General features: G+C 43.2%; 1 protein-coding gene across 3 annotated transcripts in view; it reads right to left on the reverse strand.

Annotated features, from left to right (window-relative positions):
• Positions 1-3: 3 nt before the first annotated feature.
• Positions 4-23,801, reverse strand: part of cux2b (cut-like homeobox 2b) — an 84,804-nt gene continuing 61,006 nt past the window's right edge. For all 3 annotated transcript variants that reach the window (XM_038703468.1, XM_038703470.1, XM_038703469.1), the window contains exons 5-22: positions 17,304-17,444; positions 16,883-17,042; positions 16,224-16,303; positions 15,744-15,810; positions 13,314-13,362; positions 12,515-12,619; positions 11,496-11,687; positions 11,307-11,365; positions 11,157-11,205; positions 10,800-10,899; positions 9,819-10,448; positions 8,483-8,584; positions 7,456-8,294; positions 5,279-5,444; positions 4,826-5,131; positions 4,544-4,732; positions 4,170-4,446; positions 4-4,000 (exon numbers count right to left, since the gene is read on the reverse strand). In XM_038703468.1, the coding sequence (XP_038559396.1) occupies positions 3,187-4,000; positions 4,170-4,446; positions 4,544-4,732; positions 4,826-5,131; positions 5,279-5,444; positions 7,456-8,294; positions 8,483-8,584; positions 9,819-10,448; positions 10,800-10,899; positions 11,157-11,205; positions 11,307-11,365; positions 11,496-11,687; positions 12,515-12,619; positions 13,314-13,362; positions 15,744-15,810; positions 16,224-16,303; positions 16,883-17,042; positions 17,304-17,444 (4,325 nt within the window). In that variant the 3' untranslated portion in view covers positions 4-3,186. The remainder of the gene's footprint in view (positions 4,001-4,169; positions 4,447-4,543; positions 4,733-4,825; positions 5,132-5,278; positions 5,445-7,455; positions 8,295-8,482; positions 8,585-9,818; positions 10,449-10,799; positions 10,900-11,156; positions 11,206-11,306; positions 11,366-11,495; positions 11,688-12,514; positions 12,620-13,313; positions 13,363-15,743; positions 15,811-16,223; positions 16,304-16,882; positions 17,043-17,303; positions 17,445-23,801) is intronic.

A 23,801-nucleotide genomic window follows, 5' to 3' on the forward strand; every position in this document is an offset into this window, starting at 1 on the left:
CAGGATCTTAAACAATTATGTATTGAATGATGGCTTACATATGCAAATTCATTTCCAAGACGCTTGGCATACCTTTATCCATTCTTTTTTGTCATTTACTAGCCTGACATGTGAGGCATTAGACAGTAAGTTAAGCCTGCAGGACACTTCTCTTTATTGGCTCACAGCTGACTTTCAAATTAAACTTTTTCTTTGTGACAAACCCTCAGTGTCAGAGTTGCAAATGTTGTTACTATTTTAACAACACTGAATGCAACCACTCAAATTTGCTAACCAATTACCTCATTATTTAGTGACTAATGTCAATTATAAAATAAATCCATCTAATGTGTAGGGCTCTTGTTTCAAAAAGCTTTGCTTTTTTCTGAATTGGGTTACAAAAAGCCCTACACCCCTCATAAACTCAAGTTACCACAAGGCATAACTCCTGTCAGTATAATGAGGCATATGATATGGCACAAAATAATCTTGATTTAAATATTTACCTGGAAATAACATTTACTGGGTCATTATTGGGTTCTGAGTTAACTGAATTCATGATGACTTTGTGAGAGCCAAATTTATCAGCTGCACCATGCATGGACTTCACTAATGTAAAATGACATTAAGTGCTGATTCAATGTCCCTGTGCAAGAACAACAACACAAAAACACAGTCTATCCCTTGTCATGTGACCAGAATGGATTCGCATGCAAAACAATGACATGGGCTTTACATGAAGAGATAATGGTCTGGGTAAATACATTTCTTTTTCAGTCATATGTCCATGTTACCATGAAAGACAATGAAATTTCCACATAAGAAATGCCACTTCTAATCATACAGTATATTATGCACAAAGAATGGTGGTACGAAAACCAGAGAAAAATCTTCTGTGGCACCAAGAGAAAACAAAAACAGTATTTTAGAGAGCAAAGTCTACTGATCTCAAAAATGCAACCCATTAGCCTCATCCTGGTAGTTCCAATCGACACTGTACTTTGACACATCTGTGTAATGAATTACAAAACAGCAACAGCTCTCCAACAAACCACCACTTTCTGTGAAAGTTGCATTTCCCATTTACACACACCTTCCACAGGTCCATTTAATATTTAACGGGGTCATTCTCTACGCCACATAATGTCATTATCATAGTCACCACCACCGATGAGAGCAACTGTTTCAGTAAAGCTTTAAAAAGCAAGACTACCCTGAGAGAAGGTCTAAAACGTGGGCAAGCTTGCCAGACCAGTACTGGCTTGAATGGGTTTGGTTTATTAAATCTGTACACTCTATTTCAATATAATCAGCACATTTTGTCCAAGAATGTAAGATATTATTTTTTTGTAATTGTGTAATATATATCTCTACATAATACAATCCAAGTCCTCTGAACTATGTAGACATGTGCAAGTGTTTACTACCAACTTCAACGATACAGTAAAGGCAAAGACTTGTGGACACTAAGTTAGGATAATGTTGATATTCGAAATTTTTCTTGAGTCCTCACAATTATCAAAATCTAAGTGCTGTAAGTAGTTCATACACGAGGTATTAAATATCTAGTTAACTGTTCTGAGTATAAAATAGAGGCAAAATACATAAAGAACATCTTGCAAGCATGACAAAGAAACTTCTACAGACACAATACACAAGTGGTCAAAGATAATATGAGGGGGTACCTGTAACCTTTTATGTCCTTGAATATAGTGTACTTACAGATTGGACGTTTTTATGTTGATGAGAGTGTCATACTGTATCATGCTCTCACACACTATGAGCTTTAGCCCCAAGGGAGACTGATCGCGGCAACCTTATTTCAAACTGCCCAGCTAAACAACATCTCAGTACTTAGAGGTTAAGGTTTTTGATCAAATACACATTATTCTAGCTACAGCAAATGACCAATTTTGAGAAAGTGCACTCAATCAGTTGTTACATGTGAGGAGGATCATAATACACACATATAAAGGATCTATTAGCTCCTTATCTCTTCAAACAGCAGCATATTCTTTGTAAAAGACAGATTTTGATTAATTAAAACTCGCCACTTGCTTCATGTTTGATCTGTGCACGTCTGAGGAATGATACCAAGTACTTTCCCTCCACTGATTCAAATAAGTGTGGTTCATGTTCATGTATAAGAATGAAATACATGGTCATAGCATGATGTGTGCATCAACATAATCTGAGGTAAACCCGGTGTCCTGTGTCTTGGCCTGTTACAGTCTGAGAACCAGTGCCTTAGAGGGTCAGAGAGGTAAGTCTGAAAGAAATCATGTAAACTGTGCTCCTGTGTAGTGAATGTTTCACGTACTACCAAAAGCACACGGGCCCTAAACTGTAAACCTCAAGGATTATTCAAAGGAAAAAACAAAACACTAAAAGTACTCTACTCGTTAGATTTAACGTTTCCTTTTTTCTTATTTTTTGCAGGGTTTTCAACTTTTTTTTTTCTCTTGTTTTCGCTCAAGTATAATCACAGGTGACTAACTACAGAGGATAACAGGGTCAGGTGAGTACCATGCTACATCAGGTTTAGAGAAGGCTATTGCAGACAATTCTACAACATGTACAACCACATTTTATACGTGTGAGTTACAAATATTTCAAAACATATCACCAAGAAACTAAGTACATACAAGATGTTGAATATTTAGAGTCTTAAAGGACTATCCCTCAGTCAGTAATAGGATTTCATGTTACTTGACTTAAACTGTCCAGTCTTACAGACAAAATCTGAAAAATTGCTATTCAAAAAGTAGCAAATTTGGTCAATGTCTCTTTTCAAATAGTTATAGTGCTTTTAATGGCTTAAGACAGGGGTCTTTTTTTAATCTCACCCAGTGGCAATCTACGGAACTTCAGTGTACATTTTATGACACCATAGCTGCAAAAGTCTTCATGTCAAGTCCAATAGGTAAAAGAACAGCTAGTGCTGTCACATATATTTCAAAGTAGTATGCATTATCAAAAAAAAACAAAAAAACAAAAACAAATACACAATTATAAATTTCTTTCAACTCTTTAAGTTCTTGGAGGGAATTCAGCAATATGTTTAGCTTTGCGTTCCCGTTTCCTACGAGTTATCAGTCTGAGAGGACAGGTCTTCAGGAGCCAGGCTCCATTCCAAGTCTTCCGGAAGCTTCTATCTGAGATTCACCTGTGTGCCGCGACGGTCATCAGATACAAGTAAAAGGGGACTTAAAACTCCCATTCCAGCGTTTCTTCTCGATTGGCTGCCCTCTCTAGCCTGTGGATGATGTTATTGAGGTTGGCCATTTTTTCATTGCGTCTCTGAGTGCTTCTGTTGAGTTTGGGGCTTTGGAAGGGAAGGAGCTGGTTAGGGTCCAGACTGTGATTGGTGCTCGTTGAGGGCGGGTTGGGCAGCGAGGGCGATATTGGAGCAGAGGAGGAGGGGACGGGGGAGACTGACATCATGAGGCCGGGTGACGATGCAGCAGAGGGAGAGTTGAGGGAGACCTCGAGGCTGCTGCGGCAGGGCTCTGATGAAGCCTTGAAGCTGACCGGGTCAACAGGTGACTTTCCGGAGTCTTCCCCTTCGTGCCTGGACTGGTTGGTTCTCTGGGGACCGTCTATGGAGACTGCGACATGGTAGAGCCCCTGAGCCTGGCTGCTCATCCCCTCTTCCTGCCTCAGGCTCTGGCCAGCCAAGCGGGACTCCCGGCAGCCAGCGATGGAGTCCTCGTGCTCGCTTTTCAGCTGTGGGAACTGTACTGCTGTGGAAAAACACTGAACTCTCGATTGTTTCGTGGAGCCCTCCCTTCCCTCCTCCCCCCCGTCTTCCCTGTCTGTTGCCTCCTGTTTGACACGAGGCAGTGCGATGTTGGCGTTAAGAGGAAGGCTGGAGGGGATGTGTCCTGAGGGCTGCGGCAGCCTCCTCTCCTCTCCATCAGAGTGGGGGCTCCGCGTCACTGAGGGGGAGTAGCTGTGCTGCTCAGCATCTGTGTCATTGTCTGGCAGACCCTCCATTAGCACCTCCCGTCGCATCCTGGACCTGCGCACAAACACTGCTGTTAGACAGTCGCTTGAAGGCAAACACAAGTGTCAGGATATTTAAGTTAACTTTTCCAATTAAATTTCAGTTATTAAAGTTGCAGCTTTAACTAAATGTATAGTAGTAATGCAGAGCCATTAGCAAAGGTCATAAAGGTCACTGGACTGGCCTGTAGTTGTGGAACCAGTTGATGACAGTGTTGGTTTTCAGTTTGAGTTGGGAGGCCAATATCTCGATGGTGTTCTGAGAGGGGTAGGGCTCCAGGAGGTAGGCCTTCCTCAGGGCGTCTTTCTCCTCAGCTCCCAGCACCACCCGAGGTTTCTTCACCTGGCTGTAGGGGCACAGGTCCAGCGAGGCCAAGGCCGGACTCACACACTCAGAACGAGTGCTGGGTGAGTCGCTGTCTGAGCCGGTGCTCAGCAGCCCATACCGCCTTTTCAGATAAGCTGGAGAAGACAGTGATATCCAGCGTAAGAAGATTACAACACACCAACAAATTCTCAAACTTACTGAGATACTTCAGTATATACTCTGGGGTCCCACCTTTCTTCTCCATCTTCTTCATGGCCCTCAGCTTGTCCACATTGTGCGGATCATTGAGCCACAGCTGCATGCGGACAAACGGCTCTCTGCCTTTCAGGCTGAGTTTGTGCCAAGGTTTGGGCCTGGAGAGCAGGTCCGATACCGAGCCTTGAGTCAGACCCAGGATAGTCTCCCCAAAAAGACGCTGGCCTGTGGGAAACAAATATATACAGTGTATGTAGGACTCGTGTATGCATTCGTAAGGAGTGTCAGCTAAACCCCACAGTATGAACTTACACCCACCTAGGTTGTTGTCCGTTAGCACCTCCTTGACCTTCTTGGTAATGGCATAGGTGTCAAGCTCCGGAGACATGGCTACCAGCTCCTGGATACCCAGTGGGTTTGTGGGCTGATGCAGGGCCATGAGGCCGGGTGTGGATTTCCCACCCTCTGGGTGGGGGGGCAACCCCAAGCCCAGACTCTCGGGCTGCTGGTTCTCCTTGCTGCTCTCCAGGGAGAGGCTCACAGGCTCAACCAGCGGACTTGGGTGGCTCTCTGCTGGACTAGGAGGCGGTGAGGGCGAGGACTGGGCAGTCACTGGGCTTTTTTCTGAAGGTGGTGGGAGGCATCACAAAAAAAAATTTAACCTATAGCCTAGATGTAGCCATTGGACAATTCGCACTGTGTGTAGGACAGATCAGATGTAGCATTTTAAATTTTTCCGTTGTGGTGATTGTGTGTAAACTGCAGTCTCACCCTGAGCGTGGCCCTGGTTCATGGGCTGGCTGAGGCTCTGGCCTAGCTGATCCAGTAACCACAGCTGCATGCGGATGAATGGCTCCCTGCCTTTCTGGGTCAGCTTGCTCCAGGGTTTGGGCCGAGACAGCATGTCGCTCACGCTGCCCTGAGAAAGCCCCAGCACCTGTGTCATACAATATATGTTACTACGTTGTGACTACACCCGCTATCTGTAACAATATTCAACAAATGTATAAGTGATCATTGACTTTCCAAATTATTATTATTACACCAGAAAAAAATCTGTTTCAATACACTTTGAGCAAACAACCACTAGAGGGAAGTAACACACTATGAATGTTTATGTTGAGTCTCCTTCAATACAGTCTTTGCAGCACATTTCATGAAGATGAAAAAAATCATGGCTGAAGCAGAGTGTGATTTGCATGATTATGAATTAATTGACCAGATGATAAAAAGATCTTCACGTACACTAAGTGCAACTCAGTTAAAGAATTTATTATTATTATTATATTTAAGAATAACAGTCAAATCGACAGTCACGAGTCAAGTATTTAGATGTATGAATACCTCTCAAGACTTGAACCATTTATATCATCAAATTGTAAAATCTGCACCATGAAAACTAAATGTATTATCTACTACACAGAGGATGAACTGTGACAAATGACAAAATATGCCTGGGAAAACACTCAGGGGGATTTTCTGGAAATAAAGGCATATTTTCTGACAAACTGACATACAACATACAGTAGCTCATTTTAGGGAAAAATGCAAATAAAATACACTGTTCTGAATATATATTTATTTTTTCCTGCTTTCCTCTGTTATATTTGTCACAGTCACTGGTTCCAAATTGTCAGAGAAAATGTCACATTTGAACGGAGGATAACACATTCAAATTATGATTTTATTCACTGATATCACCCATTGAAAATGTGGTTACTCAATCAGCCACATTTGAGTGCTAACGAGACTCAGATGACTGAACGCAGACAGATAGATTAATACTTGTAACGAACTTTACCATCAGAGTCGACTAATCACCACAAACGTCCTACACACTGTGCCACAAAGGAAATTCCAGAAGAGTTGTTGAAATCTATCAGTCTTACAAAGCCACCAAACCACAGCTATCTACATGCAGAGTACTGTGGTATGGTAAAACATGTGGCCACATCATAAATATTCTACAAGGGTGCTGTGAGAACTCATCCAGGAAGTCAGAAAGATCACAGCAGGATATCCAAAGAAAAGGAGGCCTCTCAGCTTAGGACAGAGTTGATGGCCCCACAATAAGAAACAGATGGAAAAATAGGATTCAAGGCAGAGTAGCAAGGCAGAAACCATTGCTGTACCACATTTGCAATAAACATGATATGATCATCGTGCCAACAGTCAAACGTGATGATTGTTGTGTGATGGAAAGCATGAACTCTTCCAAAATAAGACAACAGTCCAGTCATCTGTCCATGAGACAAGACGACGATCTAAACCACAAAAGCAGATCTTAGATGCTGAAAAACTAAAATGTACGTTTTGAAGAGGCTTTGACGATGTCCTGATGTGAACTCAACACAGATGCAGTAGTTGGACTGAAGCACTTCAAATGTGTCTTTCTGCCTAAAGACCAAATTCTGCTACAGTGAAGTGCACCCTGACATCAAATCATAAGAAATGTTGGCCTTAGGTTGTTGATGCTAAAGTGGCGCAGCCTATTATTAAATTTTAAGGGGGCTGTTTCACATGGACGATTTGATTGTTGAATTACTTTGTTCCTTAGATAAATAAATAGTGCTTAGTCAGGTTACCTTATTCAGTATAGACACAGTCTCTTAAAACATGCAATACATAGAAAAAACAGGAAGGCACTTTTTCACGGCGCTGTCTCTGTGGCTTCACAAAACAAATCTTCCCTTGACTGTTTGTGGAGCTGCATCACTGCCAATTTTGACAGACAAGAAAATACCATTGAATGCATAACTGAGTTTACAAATTGAGTTGTGTTCTTTAAACTTAAAATTCTTTATATCTTTATCAATATCATTGTGGATGTATTGATATCATCTTGTCTCTAGTGTTAAACAAAGCAGAGAATTACCTACGACAATATAACCCATTAGCAGGCTGCTTGTGTTTTTGTTTTTAATTAATAAGAGCGGGTAACATCTGACCTTTTCACCGAAGATCCTCTGACAGATGCCGTTCTTTGCCAGCTTCTCCTTCACCTGCCTTGTCAGCTCAATGGTGTCCACCTCTCGGTACATGTACATCTCATACTGCTCTGGAGTCAGCGGGGGCACGGTGGGCTTGAGGGCACGGGGGATGTACGCTGGGTAGTAGGAAAGCCTTCCGGGACCGGGGCCAGGAGACTCACCGCTTACCGATGTGTCTGACTCCACTTTCACCTCCACTGGTCGGCCCAGCCCCTGCTCGTCCTCAGCAGCGGAGGCCTCCTCGCTGTTGGGGAGACCGTCGCCGTTCTCCAGACGGGGCCAGGGCCGGGGCAAGGCAGGGGGCCCGGAGGAGGAGGAAGACAAGGAGGGAGAGACTGAATTGAAGGGTCGAGAGCTACCTCCGCCTCCGAGCATGATTGAACCCCGCTCCTGAGACCAGTGCTGGTCGAAGTAGGTGCCCGCTTCACCGATCTCTGATTTGACTTTGCGGATGATGTTCTGGACGAAGGCGGCAGGAGAGAGGACACTGAGGGGTGTTTGGGGGCTGCTGATGGGGTTGGCCATGCAGACTGTAACACAACCTCCTTCCTCCTGTTTGATGGAGATGGGTAAAGGCAGGCCCCTGGAGCGCTCCGGGGGCCCTAGACGCTCTACCTGAACTCCTGAGCTGGCAGTCGGGGCCCTCCCGCAGGCCTCCATCTCAATCAGGGCATGTTGCTGGGCCTCCATCTCCCTCCTGGCCTGTTCTAGGATGCTCTTTATGGTTTCATCAGAGCTGCTGCCTGGCCCGTTACTGCTTCTGCCCGATGAGCTGTTCAGAGATGACTTGCCATCACCTAAACAAGAAAGACCCAACGCTGACACTGATGCATACTCAAATCCACTTTCCAATTTAGATGAAATGAAATTATGATTGAAATTCATAATAAAAACAGTAAACATTATTGTCAATAAAAAAAAAACAACCAATACGGCCTTTAACTATTTATCCCTTATGACTTATGATTCACAGCTCCCTCCTCACCTCCCCTCTGGGACTGGATCTCCTTCTTGGCCTGCTCCAGGATATTCCTAATGGCGTCGTCTGACCCAGTTTCAGGAGTTCGGATGCGCGGAGTGATGCTCCCTGCCACAGAGGGTAACAGAAAGAGATAGAGGGAGAGGAGAGAGGAGGGGGGTGAGTGGGATGGTTGATCAGAGAGCAGTTCCAAGGCTTTGCTTTTGACTGGTAGATCAATGGCTGCCTTTGAGCGCGTGCTGTCTGAGGTTGCAGTATACGGGAAGCTCAACTTTCAAAAGCTGTGAATCTAGGGAGAAAACAAAGTTTAAAAGTAACACTACAAACATGGCAGAGGAAGCTGCGAGGACGTCAAGGATGAGGTCCAAGTAGATTAGAAGGCTTAAACGTACACAGGTCCAGAAGCTAAGCCACCAAAACAAGACAGCATGATTACATCTGCTCTAAAAACGTATTGGTACATTGTGGTTTCATACACTCGCAAATCCCTTAAATACTCTCTAAATAACTTGTTTTGGTAGCTTTGGCCTCCTGTTCAACCATTATATCTAAACCATCTATTTTCAAGACAAAGCAAGAGTGATGGTGAAAGTTAGCCTGTCAGTTGTTAATGACCATTGCTTCACGCAGAACTACTTGTTCAACTTTGACCTACTCCTCTTAAAGGATAAGGCTGGCATTATTCTATATTTTTCTCATTGTCAACAAATCCCATGAAAACTAAAACTAAGTCCCTTCATTTCTACTGGAGTTGTATATCGTTAAACAATGGGGTCACTTTCATTTTTAATAAAGGCTCAGTCATAAACCTAAACCAGCTGGCTGCTGTAGTTTTTAGCCAACATTATTCAAACAGGAGTAAAGAGTGTATTTTTTGGGGACTATTTTCATTTGCGGATTAATACACATCCATTGTTCTAGTGAGTATTTCCTGCAGCAGGATGGTGCATATGGAATTGTCTCAAAATAAACTACAGTGTCCGTGTTCATGTTAAAGAAGGAATATGTCACCCAGTGCATCAGTGTGTTCATGGACAACACTGGAGCATCAGACATAGGCATCAGGCTTTGGCTATTAACACTACATTTCAGATAAATTCATTGTGGATTTGTTGACAATAAGGAAAGTACAGAATCACCAGACTTATCCAACTGTTTTTGTAAATGCTTGCAGTGGGTGAATATGAATGACATTTCAGACATTTGTTTTTCACTTCCAAGCCAGTGGTTTAGAAAATGAGTGAGGTGACTTGTTTAAAGTCTGTCTGTGTGTTCTTCATTCCCACCTGAACCTACACGTTTTTCTACAATTTTCTGTCATGTCACTGTCTCTTGCACTCACCTCTCTGGCGGACCTGGATAGTCCTAAGTGCCAGGATGTTCTGTTCATCAGAGAGGAACTGCTTCATCTTAATGAAAGGTTCTTTGCCTTTCACGGTCAGCTTCCTCCAGGGTTTGGGTCTTGCCAGGATCTCACTGACCGAGCCCTGGGAGAGCCCCAGCACATAGTGGCCAAACACGCGCTGGCCAATGTTATGCTTCAGCAGCTGCTCCTTCACCTGGAAGGCGATCTCGGCCGTGTCCAGTTGGTCCTCGTCTCCTGCAGTCGAGCTGCCGCTTTCTGACTGGTCGCTGGGCAAGCCAGTGTCGACGCTGCCCACCCCAGCGGACCCTTGGGTGGCCGACATAAGGGCGACTTTGGCTGCATAGAGGGCGGTGGGAAAAGCCATGAGGCCCTCCTTTTTAAAGTGTGGAGAAAGGAGCTGCTTGTGAAGGATGTGGTCCCCTGACAGTCTGTCTCCAGAGCACGGCGACACGGAGAAGGGACGTGGTAGATCGTGGCTGGAGGAGGAGCTATCCAAGGTGGGGGGGCCGGGGCTGGGGGAGGCACGGCCATTCGCCTGAGAGGAGGACGAGTGGGAGGTGGACGGCCTGCCTGTCTCCCTACCTGCATCCTCAGACTGGTCATCATCTGATGACAGAAAACACATGCTCACTGACTGAGCTCATATATAACACATACATGGCTTTTTCACGCCTGCAATCAAACCAGCCAGTACTTATCTACCTGATAACAAGAATATAACGAACCATTTCACTTGCTTTCTAGCATTGCAAACTTAGACTACATCTTGGAGACTCAGTTTATGCAGAAAGATTTGAGTCTGAGAAACACAGACTCCAGACGTGATTGAGCCTGACCAATGAGTGCCAAGCAATCAGTTGGTTTTTAGAAAATGAAAAAAGTCACTGCTTCTCATTAACAACTATTTAAACTTGGTTTCACAGATTGAAAATGAAACATGAGAGACGTTAATTTTACCAATGCTGTGCAAAATCCGGGCCTTATCCACCAGGTATTTGTGAGATGGAAGAAAGGCCTCTTTATCCAGTAAAAGAGCCTCTGCACCCTTGGCAGAATCCTACACACACACACACACACACACACACACACACACACACACACACACACTCTGTTAATTTTCGATTAATCAATTACAGCGGCTATAGATATCCTCATAATGGATGACTATCAGTAAGGCATTCAATGGCACTGCTATAGTTTTTCTTCCCTGAAACCAAGTGAACATTAAGAGGAAACCAAAGGTCTACTTAAGAGAAAGACTACTCTGTTTAAAACTGCTGTGTGAAAAATAAGATGGTGCAGGAGTATACATACCTGGGATGAGCTGCCATTGGCTGAAGCCAGCTTCATTACCTTCAGGATACTGCGGACAGAAACAAACGCACAGACAAAGTCAATTTTTAAAAATTTAAATTCACATTGTTATTAATGAGTTACACGTCCACTCTACACTATAATGGTCACCTGAGTTCAGTTTTAATCTCTTCATAGTCCATCTGGGATTGCAGTTTAGCTTCTAATCTCTGAAATTGAAAAAGGCCAGCAGCATGTTTTATTTCATATTAATAAGAATCTCATTCGTTATCAGAGTCACTGAGGACTGAGGAGCTGTTTGTCATGTTCCGTCACTTCTCATGTGTTGGAGCCACTCACCTCAATAGCTTCTGTCTTATAGGCCAGCTGGCGTTCCAGCTCTAGGAGCTGATTGGCCGAAGTCTCTTGAACTTCCTGTAGCGTGAACTGCAGCCGCTGAATGTTTTCAAGAAGACGGAGGATTTCGCGGTCTTTAGCGAGCAAGGCGGCCTCCAGCTGGGAGGGCAACACGTCGCCCTTCTCGTTCTTCTCCTGACAGGGTGAGAAGGAGATATGACAAAGTGTGTGAGGGGGAGGGGGAAAAAGTCATAAAGGGTGAGGAGGGAAGAAAATGTAAGAGGCCAGCCTGTGAGTCACAATCTCTGTGACTGTTATTCAGACAGTTGGAAAGTGAGTGAATATGACTTCAGCAAAGATGATGAGGTTAGAATTAAAATTGGATTTTCATTATTCAAAGTGATTGTATCTGACAGTAAGGTAGTAGATACAACATTTCTATATTTTGCAGCACTTTGTACATAACATATCTAGGGTTTCCCACAGAATGACAGTGTAACTGTGGTGGCGGCATTTCTCTGCAAAATGGTAAAGTGGGTCGCCCAGGTAATATGTATACCTGGGCGGTAGTTAAGTGACTGACTGGTTATCACTGGAAAGTAAACTACACAGTTATTAAGGCAACGATGACTACCTACTTAAAAATCTAAAGTAAAAGTACTCATGATGCAATAATCCCATCAGTATTATACAACTATATAGTATTTTTTATTATTATTATCAGTGATGCATTAACATGTTGGCAGAATTTTAATGTTGTAGCTGGTAGGAATATTATTTTTAACAATGCATAATACTGACACATGTTTGATATCTGTAAAGTAGTTGCAAACTAGTTGTGTCACATAAATGCAGTGGAGTAAAAGTAGCTTTGCATATAACCTGGCAAGTAAAGTAAATTAAAGTCCAAGTAAAGTCCAAGTATATCAAAAGTGTACTATAAGTACACTCACCTTCCACCACAGCTTAGATGTGGCCAAAAATCAAAAAATATGTCATAGATCAAAACACTTTATTCCTACCCTGCTAGTGCCCTCTGCTGGATGGCAGTTCCCTGTGGTGGCACTCTGGCCACTGGCTAACTGCTCCTTTAGCCTTTCCACTTCCCTCTGGGCCGCTTCCGCTCTCTGCACACAGACATGGTATCACAGCGTTACAGTTTTCATACACCAGCCACATCAATTGGCTAATGAGATGATCAAGGTGAGAGCATATACTTAAATCAAAGGAGGCGCCATTGCTCTGAAATTTCAGAGCCGAGTGAAAATCTGAGCAGGGGCTTGAGCGGACGAGTGCAGCCACCAGTTTATTCTGCTGAGGGGGCTGTTTAGTCATTCCACTTTATTCTCCAAACTGTTTACCTGCTCTGTCACACCCGGCCTGCTAATTAATGATTCATTTTGAGAACATTTATCTAGGAGCTGTTGGCAGAGAGCAGCAGAGTGAGAAAAAGAGCACGGGAGAGAAACGCAGAGGGGAGAAGTCAGGAGCAGAAGAAAAGAGGTATCACCAGGATAGGAAGCAATCAAGGCAGCGAGATAGCTAAGAAACCCTGGCGTTCAGCACTCCGGCATCAGTCGTGCTCGGCAGTCTCCTGTTCTCTGCTGAGTGGAGCCGTGCTGCCACAGCGCGCCCACCGACGGGAGCTCAGGTTTACACTTGCTAATCACACACTCAGGGGAGGGGAGGAGGAAGTGGAAGGAGGGGGAGGAGGGCGCAGGACAGAGGGTGTCTAATTAAAGCCAAGGCTTGATTACAGGAATGATTACCTTAACGAAGGAGCATCTCAATCAGAGAAGCGCAGAGGAAGACTGTACTCACCTGGTTTGCTTTCTCAAGATTCGCCATGATGGCGTCGACCTCCTCTGCCCTGGAACACACACACACAGACAGAGAACAGCAGGATTAATGAGGAGATACGCTCACTCTACAATAAAGAGCAACTCCTTACTGTTGTTGTTAACATTTTTTCTTAAATGTACCGTATAATCCTGTAAAAAGCTGACACATGACAGTTACAGACGTCAATGTTCTAGAAGTAAATGTCATGTTTTTATTTTTCAGAGCAAAACCAAATATAAAAAGGTACCATACTCTTTTGTACTTTTGTAAATGTTTTAATGGTAACAAACTACTAATTTTATATAGCTCTACAGGAGCTAGCATAATGTGCAGGTAAGGTAAGGATGTATGCACACATTAAGTGAAATGCTCTAAATTTATTTTTAAGAAGTAGTTGCAGTTGTACTGCACTGTACAGTTTTTGTTTCAGTGCCTCTGTTAACAATAACTAACCCAAAAACAACACATTAAGTCTGAGGATGAAACGTTCTTGTTTCAGCGTGACAATCATCATCATATTTTGCAAACAAGTTTTGCAAATCAAGGATATTATTCATTAAACAGATCCTCTTACACTACTCTTAGCTAGACAAGCCATAATCTCAGGCATGTACACGTGTTTCAGACATTTTGTCTGCAACATTTATAGTAATGTGGGTAGGCTAAATAGTAGACAAATCTCTCAGTATAACACAGTACAATTCAACAGCACCACAAACCAGTTGAATCAGCAGCTCTTAGTTTGAACAAAACATAATAACCTTCATGAAGGTAGACGTTATTGGCTGTATGACCTCTGTGTCCTCATTCATAGCTACGGCCCTGTCCAGAAGCTGTGGCGAATGAGTATGTATGATTCGTAATCCTAGAACTCTTTTGAGATTGAACTCCAGCTTGTCTCCATACATCCAACAATCAGAGTAGTCTAATTTAAACTGAAGCTCAGCAGGATTATTCATGAGGTTTGTTTGAAGTTCTACAGTTTCATTTTGCACACATGGGACCTGGTTTTCAAAAGGTAGATTGGGATGAACTAACGAGGATGCTGTGATTGATTTAAATATGCACATAGGTTTCTCAAGTTTCGGGACACAGTAGTCCTTTTTACCAAAAGAAATATTTGTTCAAAGAACATATTAGACTTATTTTTACATTAAACAAACTGCATTCAGCTGAACCTTCATTCTCTTTCATGTTTGCACTTTACTGCTCCCTTTATCTCACACCAGGCTGCACAATTTAAATAAATAAAATATTAGTGATCCAACAGAATCACTGTGTCATGAGTACTCAAAAAAAAGACAATACTCCAATATTTCTAAAATGAGACTGAGTGGAATCAGCCAGATACTGAGACTGTCTCAAACCAAACCTATTCTTGGCATTAATGATCATCGGTGTGGTTCAGCCCTGGTTTCAGAGGGTCTTGGCCATGCCCCGGTCCTATCAATAAGGCCAGGATAGATGGCGCCCTGCTGACAGCAAACACTAACAGGTGTCAGCTCCGCGTTTAATGAACTTGTGCAGTACGGAAAATGTTTTGTATTGATTACCTGCTCAGCTACTCAAGCCGAAGCAGACAAATAGTCTTTCTTATCAACATTGAGGAAACAGTCAGTGAGAGTAATAGAGGCTGGCCCGGTGTACAGAGGCTCAGGGTCAGGGAGGGATAACTGCAGCTAGAGCTCTGGGGTCAGTGATGCTACTGTCAGCCCCGAGGAATGTGACCAGGACAACACAAACACATACTAAATGACAAATCACATAACAGAGATGGTCTTTCAGACCGCAGCTGCACACGAAAGGTAAGGCCAAACTGAAAATGTGCCCAATCCAACAAAATGGATGGCAGTGGGTCTAGAAACATCAGCTCAATTGTGCCATGGATTAAGCCTGGGAGAAAATCCATTAGCAGCGGCTGACTGTGCTCTGGAGCACAACCCAAACAAAGGAGTGTTTACTTTGAATGTCTATCGACATCCTTCATACAAGCTCAGATTCATTTCAGGCGTTTGGTGGATACATTGCGCTCAAAGACCAGGACAAGGTAGAGTGTTTTCTGAAGCAATCTTTAAATGGAGCAATTCTTCTTGAGGGCTGTCAAGGCCCAGCTGCCAGTGAAGGCAAACACAGACCTCTCTCATCGACCTGCATTAGTGGCTGAGTCACTCTCACTCTCCGCCTTCACAATGGCATTCCTCAGCTCTACGCTGGACATGAGTTTATTTAGGCAAAATAAAGAAGAGCAGCTTCAGCACTTCAATTGCTACAATGAGCACCAGTGAGGAAGGCCACAGAGGAGGCAAGTGTAACCTACCACAACTTGAGGGAGGGGGAAGGGATATAAAAGTTTGTCAGAAATATGTGGTAAAGTAAACACAAAATGTAAAATCAGAGGCAGACTCTTACTTGTTTGTCATCTCTTGGTTGTATTTACACCGCAGGTCCAGCAGCTCTGTCTGTGCAGTGTTCAAAGCTGGTGAGAGGCAGACAGGGGAAGTGAGATATTAACTTAAAAAGTGCACGAACTTTGAACTTAAAGCTACATTACTCTTCTTTTTTTTTGCCAATACAGTTTTGGGATACATTAATATTTCTTTTCCATATTTAAAATACAGGTCAGTTGTAGTTCAAACATAATTGATGTATGAACACCGTTAACAGTCGAAGAATTCCTTGTAATATGACATTTAACTGTTACACATGCTGAAAAACAAATTTAATAAAAAAATGTGTTTGTTTTAACTTTTAGTTATGTCAACAAAGCAGCAGCAGCTTATGTGTCTTTCAGCAGGGGGCACCATGCAGCAATTACAAACGTATTGGCTCTTTAAAAGGTTGAAATAAAATTTAACAGCTAAAATACGTGCCAGTGTTTAAACCACTTACATGAATGCAGAACCTTGATCTTCTCCTCGGCCTCTGAGAGTCTGTCAGCCAAACTAACATCGGTGCTCTCCTCCTCCTCCCTGGGAGAAAAACTTCTGTCAGTTACTTCACTACACCCTGACCACACATTCATATGGATAAAACTCAAATGTAGAATATTCACTGTATTTTTAAGGTGTGTCTTGGAGCCTCATTTGGTGCACATTCAGCCTTGGTTTCTTTTTTAAAAACCTTTCATTATTAGCTGTTGTTGCAGATGTCTCACTACAAATTAAAATGTGCCCAGGACAAGCTAAATGGGGACATTTAGGCTTTAATGTCCAGGGTCACAGACAGAAGACAAATCTCTAAACTATTCTTATATCATTAAAAGTTGAATATTGTTACCTCAATGACCTTTCAAATGGATTGAGAAATCTCTGCATGGGGAAAAGGTTTGGAACATTAAAGGGTTATCCTTGACAATCCTAAAATACATGCCCCCTTTTTATTATCCATAAAGTAATCACTAATGTAAATGTAAGCAGTGGTCTGTACTGTAGGAATTTGGTAGCAGAGGGTAAGACAGTTCCTTCATCAATACAGGAAATATAAACCTAAAGTAAATCTTTTGTGTCTGATTGTCAGTCAGAGGCAGAGAGTGTGTCACTGGTTCTCACCCTTGGCCTTCAGCTCGGTCCTGGTAATTCTGCTGTGGGGAGCCCGGGGCCCCGGGAGCGGGTGTGCTGTTGGGGGTCATCAGAGAGACTGGAGAGCTAGATTCTGGGGCGTCCTCTGTCACTGTTGCCCCTGAGGCTTCTGGGGCACCCTCTGAGGGCTCTGTGTGAAAGGAAAAGGAGTTCTCCAACATCAGCGGAGTGATCTGATATTAACAGGTAAATATGATAATTTATTTCCTTTTGAAGTAGTCATCTTAAGGTGGCCATATTTCATATAATTCAAAGTGTGACCTGGTACATTTAAATGTACTTCCCAGAACTTTCAGACCTGAACATTAGCTGCCATTTTAGCCACTGCATAAAAAAAGAAAATTAGCATTCAAGTGGGACTGCTCCCTGATTTAGGTGATTTTGGCCTGACCTGTCTTTTCAAGGCACTCCAGGTGTTTCTTCCAGTGCCCGCTGATCTCTCGTACTAGGGCCTCGCTGTCGGGAGCCAAACTCTGAAGATGCTGCAGCCTTTCCTCCAGGGTGTGCGAGGCCTCCAACACAGGAGCTGGATCTGTGGAAACAGACACACAAACAAATCTCTGTAGAGAGAACTCCTAGCATTCACATGATATCCATACACTCCTACTTTTCAAAAAAAGCAAAATAGCTGTTTTACTGTGTGCGCTGCCTGTAAAGCACATTACAGAGTTTTCTGCATCGCAGTTTCAACAGAGGCAGACTATTCCACTGAGACTTCTTTCCAAAGAGTGACTCTTAGACTCTTCCGATTCAGGCGCCTTTGAAAATTTCACAGGCTGGACCTAATGACACAAGTGCTGTTCCGACCCTTCACATGTACAGAAATCAAGTCTAATGAGTCTTCTCACACGCTGATGAATGGCAAAAAAGACAAAAAGACTGCCATGAATATGTCCCAAGTATACACCTAGGCAAAGTGTAGAAAAAGTCTGCTCCTGAAAAGGGGGTAAAAAATAAAAAAAGCGAGATTCTTTAGCACAACAGAGGAGCTGTTTTGCAATGCATGCGCGGCAGCACCGGGCCCATGGGGCCAACTAGGAGGCTGTTTCTCAGCTAACAAGTCTCCTCTGTATCATTTGATCATTTAAATTATTATGCCAGGAATTCTCAGGAGGCAGCTCGGCACTCCACATCACAGGGCTGTTTTTAATCTTCCCCTTCCCTTTCTTCCCCTCCCGAAAAGTTCAACAGCTCAGAGAGAGAGAGCTGCTCCTGTTGTGTACCTGCCTGCCGAACACCAAAGGAGGTGACTTCTAGTGCCAAAGCACAGAGAGGGAAGCTCAGGGGAGCTCCTTGACAAGGGGGGAGGCAAGATGTAGAGCCGTGAACACACACACGCACTGACACACACACACACACACACACACACCGCAGCCCTTCAAAACTCTAAAAGAGGAGGAAAATCGCTGCTTTGCTGCACAAACTTTTCTCCCACAGCTTTCATCCACTCATCTTAAGACTTCTGTGTGGAACCCAATTGGATCCCTTCTTCAGTATGGGCACTGACTGAAGTGACTTTTCATAAGAAGTTGGAGCCACAGACGTTTAAACTTTGCCAGATGCCACAGAGAGAATGCAAACTCTCAGCCAACAGGCCACGAAAACAAATGCTCATCAGAGAGCCAAAACTTCTGCAACGTGCAATTTGTTGAAATCCTGGCCATACATTGCAGCTCGCCATATTTGCATTTTCATCAGACAAACATTTTGGGCCATTTAATTGATTGAGCTATTTTTCCCAGGACCGTTTACAGTCAAACATTGTCTGCATTCATTGTTACACCAACTGTGGAGATATTGCATCAGTCACAAGGGACATCACTATTAAGAGCACAGCTCTTCTAAGACAAACAGGATGACTTAAAGCACTGCTATTCCATCGACCCACTGTCACAGAAATCACTTTATCAGCCTCTTTCCCATATATCCTTTCAACTTTTAATGATCAAAGGACAGAGATTATAGTAAGGGATCTCTCACACATGGACAAGCCGGGATTATCAATCAGTGGCAGGGGAGTAAAGTAAAGTCAAATTTAAAGTGAAGGGATATAACTTAAGTCTGTATACAAAATTAACCCCAGTCAAAGTAGAGCAGCGGGGATTCTCTCTAAGGGCCCGGGATCTACAGTTACTGAAGGAGAGTCCGGAAAGACTGCTGATAACTTTGGAAAATAGAGCTACTAATTGATGTTGCTAATAAGAAGCAGTGGATCTTCTTTTTAGAGCAGCTCTGATGGTAAATCCAGGAATTCAACAATAACCCGACCACTCACCTTCCTGTTAATCAAGAAATATAACACAGCTGACCAGGCATAATGTACATCAGGTGAATCGGGCATCTCTTATCTTAATTGTAGATGATTGGATGTCCGCTCTGAGGTCATGATAACTGATCGGGCAACAGCAGCTCATTTAAACTAATAAATCACAGGAGATTTAATACATTATCTTCTCTGGTGAACACAGGTCCAGCTCTAGAGGCATCACAGCCACTGAGAAGAGGTTCAGTAACGTCACTGTGAAAACACGAACACATCCATTCACTCACAATGAGAAGCTGTCTGCTATTAAAGCATAATTCTGGTCTATTACAACTTTTTTTGTTTTGACCATCACTTCTGTCAGTTATAATAACATTGTACTCACTAAAGTAATTGCTGAGATCTGGGAACATGATGACATCGCTACAACGAGGTCCAATGGGGTGAGAAAGCAGTAAGACAATCAGACAGGTTGCAAATAAGCCAAAACAGTTTATAAAGATTTACAACAATTTCTTTGTATATATTTACTCACAACTACAGTAAGTACAGTAGGACAAAATTTAACCAGAAGTTTGATAAATGTGATGCATGTCTACAACTTATATTAACTGTGTGAACTGTAGTTCTGTGCTGTTCACCTTTGTTTTCTCTTCTAAATATGTTTGGCTAACCAAACCGTCTGACTGCTGGTGTTTCTTGCTCCATCTGACCTCTTTTTGTACCCAGACTTCAGAAATCAACAGAAAATTAGAGGAGACTAATAAACAACCATGTATACGAAAGAGAAAAATAGTAAGGATGTGTCATGGGAATCTGCAGACTGACTTAGAAATGAGTTAGGGTAATCCAATTGTAAATAAAGGAGATTTGACTAGTCTGTGTTTTGAAAAATGAGTTTGATAAATGATGCTGAAGGAGAGCGTTGGCTGCTTTTATTGAAAAATTGAGATTTAACCTTTTTACGCGCTGACAGATTGTAGGTTTTGTATTTATGGTCATTTACATTTCCCTTTTAATTTTCTGGATCTAGTGGGAGTCAATATTGTGCTTTGTAATTTTTAAAAATTATATTAAATATTAAAAAAGGTGAGATGCAGCAGTATACTTAGTATCTGTGGTGATCTATAAGACATGTGATCAAGGTTATGGACTGTATATAAAGGAACTGGATGAAGGCAAAGTAGTGAAAGTGTTTGGTGAATAAAGCATGGTGTACTGGAGGCGTTTTTATTCTGATGGACACTGAAGCACACACTGGTCGGCACCTTGCTGTGTGTTCTCAAAGTTAGAAATGAAAGTGTTATTAGTACCAGTCCAAGAGATGGCCAAAACTACAAAAATAAGTTGTGATAAACCCTACCTTGCTAATAGCCAACAAATGTTAGTATGACTTTTAATTGTTTTGCACATTCTCAGCTGCACTGATATTGAGTTTCATCATCCCTTTGGCTGAGCGATAATGAGGCTGCCACCCTGTAGCTGCCTTCTTGTGGTCACTGTGTTGCTGTTTCTGTGCTATTGCACTATCGTGCTATCTCAAAGAAGTAGGAGGCAGTTACTGTATCTGGGTGAGCCTTCAGTCCAGGGTAGCGGGAGCCAAAGGCTGTCAGAAGCTGGACAGCTCAGCAAACTGCAGGTGGCACCGGGGGAGGACGGTGCACAGGTTTAGGATGTGTGTCTAGGTGGGTGGGGGTGTACCAGGGTGGTGTGCGCCAAGACAAGCAGGTGTGTCGGGGCGGTCCGTCTTGGCCCTGTCAGCGATACACCATCATTAGGCGGTGTGGGCGCAGCAGGGTGCACCATTATGTCTCCCTGGGCCCTGTGTAATTACGCTCTGACATAATTAACCCAGCAAGCCCATTAGCCAAGCATTGGCTGGCTGAAGAGAGAAAAAAAAATGCTATAATTATTTGTTGTGCGCATGTTAATGAGGCCAGCTGTGTTCCCATCATACAACACGAACAAATTAATTTACAAGGCTGTGCTCCAAGGTTTTTTCTTTTCATTCAAAACAGTCTTGTTTTTTTTCCTCTGAGTGGACTTCAAGGTCCATAAACACGCTCTGCCGCTGCTGCAACAAACAGTAACACTGCTGTAATATTGTTGTCAAGAACCCAAATCTAGGTTGAGAGAACACTTAGTCTTTCCTTTCACCTTCACAGACAATGTAAAGTGATATAAGGTATGTAGGATAAATCGCTGCCTCTTTTCTTCTACCTGTCAAGGATTAGTTTCGATTAGAACAAACACTAACCGCTTGCAATAAATTCATAAACACGACTTTTTTTGTGTTTGTGGTGCATTTTAAACCAACGAGCATTTGATATTCAGATAGCAAAACCGAAGTCTCGCTTTACCTTGATGTGGCAGGAGTGAGAAAATACTAAAATAAAAAGATAGGTGGAATGAAGAAGAAAAACAATTGTGGGAGGCGGCGGCGGCGGCTTTTGTGTGTGAACAAAACAAAGCTGAGAGAGAAACTTCTTAACCTGTTCTTTTTCATTGCTGTTCCATGTCTTTGTTTGACAGACTGAAGGACGAAGAAGGAATGACATCAATACCAACACATTTTAAAGCTTGGAACAAAGAGAGGAGCCAGAGCTAGATAGCATTTAAAATTAACATGAGACGCTGCAGTGAAAAAGTGCCAATGACATCCAAACCAAACTTCACTTGAAATTATACAAAAAATAAAACAACCTACCTTACAGTCTTATTTATGGGACATGTAAGACAAATCACAATGAATTAACCTCATCAAATACACCAGTCTATTGTCTTTACATTTTTGAATCCCATGGTTACATCTTATCTTCTCTCAGACACACACACACACATTCCTACACACACACACACACACAGTTGCTTTCTTTTAAGAGCACACTCTCTCCTGGTCCCTCTGGGGTCTCCTACTCCACAGGGATCAGTTGGAGAGGCCCAGCTCTTTTATGAACATAATGCATTATTAAGCACCTCAAACATCTCCTGGGCCTTTGTTTATTACTGCTCTTATTAATCACTTGTGCATAATCTCGTCCCGCCCAGAGAGCTTTCATTTTCCATCAGCTTTTATACGTCGTTATTTTCCGACAGACCGCCACAAACAAACGCGCGCGCCACTCCTTCTTCCCTCTCATCCTACTCTGCTGCAAAATTACAATAAAGCCAGCGTGCTGTGCCTTGCAGGCCTCTCTCACTGGTGCTTGCTTATGTATATGAAGGGTTGAAGAAGGACAACTATTCTTTATGCATTTGAATGACTCTGAATTACTAAGGTCAGTACGTTCTGTTCTGATAATCTCATTGCCGAGGGAAACATCTAATGTGAATATGTAAGGCACTTACAACCATCTCACAGCACAAGAAGACATGTGACAAGTGCCAAAAAAGCTGCTTGTGCTGTGCTCCGCAGTACCTGTGGTCACCACTAGCAAGCACTGTTGCCATAACATTTCCACTAACGCACACAAACGTGCATACAGATGCACACACACCTCAGACATGCCGTAGGCCTGGCGCACACACACACTTAGAGGGGTGTATTCAGATCAGAATCTTCAGAAACTCTCAGTGAGCTCCCCGCTCAGATAAAAGGAGCTGTGTTCTAAAGGAGAGAGGGAGCGGGGTGGATCCTGAGGGATGAGTGTGTACTGAGAGGAGGCAAGGAAGAGCAAACACCTGGAGCGTCAGTCTCAGGGCTACGCCCCTGGCGACAGGGCCTCGCTGATCTCACAGAGGTGGCAACAAACGCCGACGTTCAAACGCCACTCGCGCGCACACACACACATACACACACTCCAGGAGAGAAGAGCAGAATGAGACGGCGAGGAGGAGGGGAAGAAAAAGAGAGAGGAAGTTTGGTGCATCTCGGGAAACCGATTAATTCGGCAGAAGCTGCCACTGTTTTTCAGCGTTCAGTGATCAGGACGTGTTTATCTGCACTGATCAAAACCGTGCGGAGGTGATATAAACATTGTTAGGGAAACACTGTTAACAGGCCTCTTTCAAGCCCCAGACTGGGTAGGAGTTACAGTGCACAGCATGGGGAGATGTCACAGGCAAATCAAAATATAGAACGCTAATGAAACACTCCAGTGGATTGACATCTCGGCTTAGGGGCCCCATAAAAGGCAAGAGGAGAGAGGAAAAAATCACTTCAATCACTTCCATCAAGAAGTTATTTCTGTTCGGAGTTTACTGTTGCATTCGAGTTGCCATTGAACAGGAGCATTACCTTGCATTAACAAAGGAGAACATTATCACGCTGCAATCTCACCAATGTAACGGATCTGTTATTTGTATTCAATAGTGGGCCCGGCAAAGTGGATAACTGATATGTGACCAGATGTTAATGATAGCCTGATACAACAGGTCACATATTGAGCTGCTGCTGCGTGTGCCCCTCCCCCTCCGTTCCTTGTTCGCCTCTTGCATTCATTAAGTCTGCCGTCGGCCTGTTCTGATTGGACTGAAGGCCTCAGTGTGTCGGCACACAAGTGAGCACGCACACACACACTGAGAGCGAGGCACTTTCAAATGAAATAATAGGAGGGGAAAACGTCCTGCAATGAATAGTAATAACTGCATTAAGATTAACGAGCACGGCGTGTAAAGAATAATTGC

Source organism: Micropterus salmoides, unplaced genomic scaffold (assembly GCF_014851395.1).
Source record: "Micropterus salmoides isolate LMB-PRFRI ecotype aquatic unplaced genomic scaffold, ASM1485139v1 Ms_hic_scaffold_7, whole genome shotgun sequence".
In the NCBI taxonomy this organism is placed as follows: domain Eukaryota; kingdom Metazoa; phylum Chordata; class Actinopteri; order Centrarchiformes; family Centrarchidae; genus Micropterus; species Micropterus salmoides.